The 7,522-nt window shown below is 64.8% G+C and overlaps 1 protein-coding gene across 1 annotated transcript in view; it reads left to right on the top strand.

The window, feature by feature from the left end:
* The first annotated feature begins 68 nt into the window (after positions 1 to 68).
* LOC109524811 (centrosomal protein of 170 kDa protein B-like) overlaps positions 69 to 7,522 on the top strand; it is a 9,671-nt gene continuing 2,217 nt past the window's right edge. Inside the window, exons 1-14 of the mRNA XM_019884914.1 lie at positions 69 to 1,302; positions 1,540 to 1,664; positions 1,750 to 1,839; positions 1,916 to 1,994; positions 2,687 to 2,745; positions 2,955 to 3,054; positions 3,222 to 3,353; positions 3,452 to 3,913; positions 4,015 to 4,868; positions 4,934 to 5,098; positions 5,196 to 5,265; positions 5,465 to 7,075; positions 7,145 to 7,364; positions 7,445 to 7,520. Of these exons, the coding sequence (XP_019740473.1) occupies positions 1,560 to 1,664; positions 1,750 to 1,839; positions 1,916 to 1,994; positions 2,687 to 2,745; positions 2,955 to 3,054; positions 3,222 to 3,353; positions 3,452 to 3,913; positions 4,015 to 4,868; positions 4,934 to 5,098; positions 5,196 to 5,265; positions 5,465 to 7,075; positions 7,145 to 7,364; positions 7,445 to 7,520 (4,023 nt within the window). The 5' untranslated portion in view covers positions 69 to 1,302; positions 1,540 to 1,559. The remainder of the gene's footprint in view (positions 1,303 to 1,539; positions 1,665 to 1,749; positions 1,840 to 1,915; positions 1,995 to 2,686; positions 2,746 to 2,954; positions 3,055 to 3,221; positions 3,354 to 3,451; positions 3,914 to 4,014; positions 4,869 to 4,933; positions 5,099 to 5,195; positions 5,266 to 5,464; positions 7,076 to 7,144; positions 7,365 to 7,444; positions 7,521 to 7,522) is intronic.

The raw sequence follows: 7,522 nt of genomic DNA, 5'->3' as shown, positions 1-7,522 counted from the left end.
CCATATCGACCGCTGCCGAGCTTACCAGGAGTCGGACGAATACAAGCAGAGAAGCCAAAGCGCCGTCTCAAGACCCGCCGTCGCCGACCGCTCGGAAACCTCGGCCGCCGGACAGCACAACTCGGTGAAAAATCTCCGAGAGAAGTTCCAGAAGCTCAACTCCTGAAGCCACTCCGGCGGGAAATGAGAATTCAGATGCAAATCTTTTGGCTGACGAGTACACAACGAACCCCGACCGGCAACGCGACGACGCTCAACTAGGAGGCGTGGCTCACGCACCAGTAGTCTCCATCTAAACGACCACCAATTGCGAGAGCGTGCTCGTGCATGAACAATTCGGCGCACGCGTGACATCCATCCGTCAATCTGTTGGATAAATGCTTCCGTGGCTTGAATGGAATGCCCCGACGTCACGGTGATGTCACGTGGCCCAACAACAGGCCATTTGAACGTCGGCCAACGGTGCCCCGTCACCAAGGCGACAGCAAACAACCACTTGAACGCCATCTACGCAACTCAACTGTATTTCTCGAGCACTTTCAAACAGCCATCGCTGCACACAAAGTGCTGCACATAGCGCCAGGACTTTTATTTTCTCGTGCAAAGGAGTATTTTTGTACTGATAAGATTCGCCCCACATTCTGTGAAATATCCAAAGGTCATAACCACGTGAGGTCAACACCATGTTGTTATTTATGTTAACGGTACAGCACGAAATATTTATTTGACGAATAAAACTCCGTACCGCGTCCAAAAGTGTGTGAAAGGTCGCTAGAATGACGCCACCGCACCTCGTCCTCCGCTCGTTTGTCAAAATAAAGGTCACGTGAGCGTTTGGCGAGCGCGTCGGTGAACAAGCGCGCGTCCTGCGGCAGGTTGAAGATGCGCCGGAAAACAAAGAGCCTTCAAAATAAAAGCTTCTCCGTCGCTCAAATCCGTCACACGGGAAAGCAGGAAGTGCCCGTTGATTTCACAGCTGGTTTCTTTGCGGTTAGCGTGCACCGACGTCGTTTTGGACACGCGGCGTCCGTCAACTCGAGGCGATTTGGCTTTCCGCGCACGATTGTGAAGGCCGCCGGGTGTGCGTTTCCTGCGTGCGGCTTCCACGCTGCGACTTGACGCGGCGGCACGGGCGGCGTCTGCTCCGGTTCTGGTTCCGCTGCCGGTCCCGGTCTTACGCGGATGCCTCGGGGGCCGTCGTCATTCTCGTCATCGGCACCGGCGACTTCCCGCCCGACGCCTTCGCGCCGCCGTCCCGCTCGAGGAGACGAAGGTCCTCGCTCAGCATCCCGTCGATCCGAGGTGAGAGAGAGCGGCCGGGCCGGGCTGCGGCGTGGAGGAGGCAGGAAGGCGCGGGGGAGGGGGATCGGGAGGGGGACGCGGCGGCCCGGCCCCGCGCGGCCTGCCTGCCTGCCTGCCAGGCTCGCAGCAGCGATTCGTCACTTCGGCGTGGCGGACGCTGTCAGTTTGGCGTCGTCTCGGGAAGCACACGTGCGGTGGGGGTGCGGCTGATGCTGATGCTGATGCTATCCCTCCCAGAATGCGATGCGCCTGACAAGATGAGCGTGACGTCGTGGTTCTTAGTGAGCGGCTCCGGGGCGCGCCACCGCCTTCCCAAGGAGATGATCTTTGTGGGGCGGGAGGACTGCGAGCTCATGCTGCAGGTGAGTCGGCCTGTCCCGCCGCTGCCGCCGCCGCCGCCGCCCTGCCTTTCTCCCCGACCGCGGTGACGCTTTTCCCGCCGCGCAGTCTCGCAGCGTGGACAAGCAGCACGCCGTGATCAACTACAACGCCGCCACGGACCAGCACCTGGTCAAGGACCTGGGCAGCTTGAACGGGGTGAGACGGCGCTTTGGTCTCGCCTCGCGGGCGCCCCATCTCACAGCTGACTTCCGCTTCGATTGTTTTTCCGCAGACGTTTGTCAACGACCTGAGGATCCCCGACCAGACCTACATGACGCTGAAAGTGTCCGACATCCTCCGCTTCGGATACGATATCCTCGACCGCGGCCGCGTGCGTGCGCTCGCCGGCCCTTCCCTTCGTTGTTTTGTTGTCGCGCGCGTTTACGTTGCCGCCGCCCAAAAAGTACACAGACATAGATTCGGAATGGCTTACCGCTTTGGTCCACGGCATGTCGAAAAAGAGGCCCAAAAGTCGATCCGTGGTTGCGGACCTTTGCAAATGTCTTATTTTCAAACAAAACACAAAGAGAATCCGCCGGACGGACGGCATTTGCCGTCGAGCGGCCGAAACGCCGAGGAGTCGGGCAATTCTGTCTCTGACCATCGAATCGATGATCATCACATTCCTCCGGGGACTCGGCGGTCGGCTCCGGCGCGGCCGTGACCCTCGTGAGGACAGGCGCGTTCCAAAATGGACGGATGGCTTCACCGTTGCCCCTCTCATCGATACGTTGCCGCTGATCGGGGCACATTTCGACTCGAAGAGTTGACTTTTGTTCCCCTCTCAACCCGCGGGTGCAAATGCCAGGCAGTCCAAGACGTGCGTGTAAATCCAGCGAGTTCCACTCACGGAAGACCGCATCCTTTTCGCTTGAGTAGCGGCACGCGTTTCAAATGCGCACTCGCAAAGCCGGTCCGGCGCTCGCCGTTTACGACTCCGTATCCGGCCGGCACCTTCGCACCCGCACGTTGGTCACTGGCTCCTTCCTTAACCCGCCGGCACATTCCCACGTCTACGTTCTGGAGAAGAGTCAACACCAAGTCCCCGAAGAGGCTCTGAAGGTCAGTGCGCCGTCGCCTCGCTTTGTCATGAAAGTGCGTTCGGGACTTGAAAGACGCGGCGCAGCGAGTGTGTCGCGAGCGCGTCCGGCTCGCGGGCCCCGAGACGGCCTCGCCCGGGAAGCGGAGGTCCTTTCGGGGAAAACGCCGCCGCCGGCCAAAGAGGCTCCTTGAAGGTCGGCGCTGAGTTTGAGCGCCCTCTGTCGTCGCAGCACGAGAAGTACACCAGCCAACTGCAGATTAGCCTGAAGGCGTCACGGGGCGAGAAGGCGGAGCTCGAGAAGAACGCCGCCAGCAAGGGCTTGACGCAAGGTACGTCGCCGAAGCGGTCGACGCCGTCGGGCGGTGCGGGGTGACGGGAGCTACGTACCCGCTCGAGGGAGGCTACGGGAGCCCAACGTGGAGGACGGGCGGGCGGCGCGCCGTCGCGTTCGCTCACGTCGGTGTTCGCTCACGTCGGTGTTCGCGGTCGCCCCCAGAGCTTCCGGCCCCGCGGCCCACGCCGCTGTACGGGCAGCCTTCCTGGTGGGGAGAGGAAGATTGCGGGAGTCGGGCGGACGCTGGGGACCGACCTCAGAAAGAAGAGCCTGACAAAGACGGCCCTCGTCCAGGTACGATCTCCGCCAAGCGCCGCGTCCAACTGGCGGCCGGGTGACTTGGACGACGGCGGTCGTCGAAAGTCTGACGTCTGCTCGGTGCTTTGGCTCAGAGGCGGCGAGGGAAGTTGGGGATTTGCCCGAATGCCTTTCCGGGAAGAGCGTATCGCCGTCGTACCGGCGCGAGGCCAGCTACTTCGAGATTCCCACCAAGGACTCGCGACTCCCCAAAGCCGTGGAGGCGGAGCTCCAACAGATCCCCACCAAGGACACGAGCAGCCTTGGCCCCGACGAGACTCCGCTCGCGATCCAGAGCCACGCCTCCTTCACCATCGAGTTTGATGACCTCACGCCGGGAAAGATGAAAATCAAAGACCACGTGACCAAGTTCTCCTCCCGCCACAGGAAGACTCCGCCCCCGGCCAAGATCGCCCCCGCGGACGCGATCTCATCCCAGAGCAAAGTGGCCGATTGGCTGGTTCGCAGCGACGCCGGCGCCATGAGGACGCGACCCGCCTGCGACGACGTTTACAGCACCAAGAGCGACCTCGCCGTCAACATCAAATCGCTGAAAGGTGACGAGGACGCGCACCATCGCCGTTCGGCCCGCCGAATGCTGGAAGACGCACGCGAACACGACATGACGCACACGCGCTCGCTCGCTTCCTGTTTGCAGGTCATCACCATGACGACGGAACGCAGAGCGACTCCGAGGACCCGGCGCTCAAAGGACGGGCGAGCGCATCCCGGCGTTCCCCGACCCGGGTTCGGCCCGAGCCCGTGTCCCCGGAGCCCCCCGGGACCCGGTCCTCCGTCGCCGACCCGTGCGAGCGGGGTCCCCCCGAGCGCCTGAGCCAGCAGGCCTTCGTCATCGAGTTCTTCGATGACAACCCGCGCAAGAAGCGCTCGCAGTCCTTCACTCACAACCCCGCCCACCCCGACCCGTACTCCGGACTCAAGGCCAAGCTGGAGCGCCGCAAAGGCGGCGAGCGTCCGGCGTCCGTTCACGGCCACGTGGGCCCCGCCCAGCAGGCGACGGCGCCGCTCAAAGGTCCCGGTGGCCGCGGGGCCCCCCAGCGGTCCAGTTCTCTGAAGCGGGAGCAGGCGGACGCCGAGACCTCTCGCTCGTCCTCGGCGATCTTTGTTCGTCCTTTCGGCAGCGTGGGCAAGAAGTCCAAACTGGCTCAAGACTTTGCTCGGGAGTTTGCCGCGGAATCGCCGAAGGATTCTCGTCCGGACTCCTCGTCCGGCGGGGAGCAAATGACGCCGCCGCCCATGTCGGCGCCGCCGGTGATGGTGTCGGCCCCTTCGCCGGCGGAACCTTCGGCCCCGCCCGCGACGGCTCCGCCCCCTGCCGTCGGAGCCGCTCCGCCTCCGCCGCCCCTGAGTTTTCCCGGAGCAGACAGCAGAGGGTGCCAGAGGCCGCCTCGGAACGAGGAGGACGACAGCGTGAGCGAGGCCGGCACCTACACCATCGACACCGACGCCCACAACCAGGAAGTGGAAGACGCTCGCAACATGATCGACCAGGTGACCTCGCCTTTTGTCCGAAGCGGCTGCGAACGTTCCTCCCAACCCGTCGACATCTTGCGCAGGTGTTTGGCGTCCTGGACTCTCCGGAGTACGCCGAGCCCGGCCCGGGAACGCCGAGGCCCGTCATCGACGAAGGCCAGGTTGAGCGCGCCGACGGCGCCGGCTGTTGCGTGATTCTGCAGGACTTTGGCCTGGCTGCCGGCGGCCCCGCAGCGAGCCCCTTCCAGGTAAAGAGCCGTACGGCAATGGCTCCGGTGCGCGTGTCGCGTGTGGATCACGATCACAGGGGGAGGGGGTTAAAAAACCGTTGTTTTCTCCCTGCAGGCTCCAGGAGGCCCAAAGTGGGTTTCTCGTTGGGCCGGTCTAGCGGACAGCTGTGCTGCGCCTCGAGAAGGTGCTTTGGTTTCTTTGGTCCTTTTTGCGTGTGCGTTCGGTTCAAAAAGCACGCCGACGGCGAGATCGCGGCCGGCCGCCCGGATGTCATTTTTTTGTGGCGAAAGATGACGTGATACCACGTGGCGTTTTGTTAGCGGCCCGCTAGGCACCCAAACTTAGTTTGGCAAACACATTGATCTTTGACCTCTTTGCGCCAGGCTCGCCGGCGCCGGCGCGGCCGAGCGAAGGCGACGGCGACGAGCCCTCGGAGTCCGAGTCCGGCCGCGGCCGCAGGACCAGGAGGCTTCTGCCTCGGGTTCCCCCTGAAAAGGGGGACGGCGGCCTCCCGGGACGCCGCGACTCTTCCCAAGAGCGGGAGCGTGCCGACGCGGCCCCCCCGTCTCCCGGACCCCGACGGGACTCCGCCCGGTGCCTGTCCCTGCGGGACCAAGTGGATCCAGACAGTCTGAGTGACGCCAGCCGCTCCGAGGACGGAGCCGCTTCGAGGCGAGCGAAGAGCCGTCAGGCCCCTTTGAGCTCTCCGGCGCAGAAAGCCGCCGCCTCCTCGTCCTCGTCGTCGTCCTCGTCCGCAAAACGCAGCCTCTTCTACATCGGCTCGGACGAAAACGGGGCCCAGCCCGACCCGGCCGGATTCTCAGCTCACTTTCAGAGGAGTCCGGACCCCCCCGCCAAAACCCCCCCGACCACCGTCCTGATCCGCCACCTGGGCGGTCACGAACCGCGACGGGGAGGCGTGAAACCAAACAGCTCGGCGCCCGACCTGCCCACGCAGGGCGCGGATCGTGTCCCCACCAGAGACGTCCCCCCGTCCCTCGTCCGCCGCGAGAGTTTCACCAAAGCGGCGCCCGCTGAGAATGTCCCGCTCAAGAGGCTGCCCCACATTTCCAGTCAGCCGTCCATCAGAGACTCGGAGGGGAGGACGGAGCGCTTCCCGGACGCCGAGTCCTCCCCCCGGGAGGCCGGCGGCTTCCCGTCTCCCGGCTCGCACAAAGGCGGCTCGTCCGGCCGCGTCGACGATTCGCTTTCGGGAGAGTCCGACTTGGACACGGCGAGCACCGCCAGCCAGCTGAGCGGCAAAAGGACGCCCGCGGCTTCGGCCGTCGACGGCGGTCTTCTCCGCGAGGAGAAGACCCCCTCGGCCCGGCCCAAGGGCCGCCAGCCCTCGGCTCGCGAGCGACTTTCGGAGAAACGGCGCAGCCAGCCGCCCGCCGATAAGGCGGAGGCCGCCAAGCGCTTTCAGATGCGCCGCAGCGCCGGCGCCCGCGGCTCTTTGGATCTTCCCCCCGAGGGCCGGCAGACGTCCGCAACGGCCCCGTGCGACCAAGAGGCCTCCCGGGCGTCCGGCCGCGCTAAAAAGGCGGCGGCCTCGCTCCAAAAAGAGGACGGCGCCAAGGCGGCGCACGCGCAGCTTCTGACTCGCTCCAACAGCTTGTCGGCGCCGCGTCCCACTCGGGCGTCCATGTTGCGTCGGGCGCGGCTGGGAGAAGCCTCGGACAACGAGGGCGCCGAGACCGACCGGGCCTCCCAAAGCTCCGACCACGCCGCCCCGGCGCCGGAAGCCAAGAAACTGTCCAGGCTGGACATCTTGGCGCTGCCGCGGAAGAGGACGGCTTCTTTTACGGGCGACGGCGAGACCCCGCCCTCCGCCGGCCGCTCGGCTTTCTCCGCTCGCAACGTCGACTCGCTGTCGGGCGCCAGGAAGTCCTCGGTGAGCGACACCCGACAGGCCGCCCGCAGGGCGGGAGGAGGCGCGGGGAAAAAGCCGCCGAGCCGCACCCGCTCCACCGGAGCCAAGTACCCCAACGGCGGTGAGTTTCGCGTCGGTTCCCGGCCGCTTTTCGAAAGTTGACTTCCTTATTTTGGGGGGGGTGTGGCAGGTGTCCGTCCCCAGCGCAAAAACTCGGACTTCTCTTCTTCATCCGACGAAGACTACAAAACCAGCGCCGACGCGACGAAAGCCAAACGCTGCGCCCAGAGCCCCCGGGGCCGCGAGACGCCCGGCGGCCGCTCCGAGTCGCTTTCCCTGGAGACGGAGGAGGACGACGACCGGAGCGACCCGTACCAGAACTGGTCCACGCACAGCGCCGAGATCGCCAAGTCCGTCCGCCGCGCGCGCACGCTTGCTACTTTGCGGGTTTCGAGTGACAAGCGTCCGACCCGCTTTCGGTCTTGCGCAGGCTCAGTCACGACTTGGCCAAAGACTTGGCCATCCTGGCCAAGGAAATCCACGACGTCGCCGGCGACGGCGACTGCGC

This window comes from Hippocampus comes, unplaced genomic scaffold, assembly GCF_001891065.2.
Source record: "Hippocampus comes isolate QL1 unplaced genomic scaffold, H_comes_QL1_v1.1 scaffold144, whole genome shotgun sequence".
NCBI lineage: Eukaryota > Metazoa > Chordata > Actinopteri > Syngnathiformes > Syngnathidae > Hippocampus > Hippocampus comes.
Note: the sequence above shows the minus strand (reverse complement) of the source record. Positions and strands in the feature narration are given on the sequence as shown.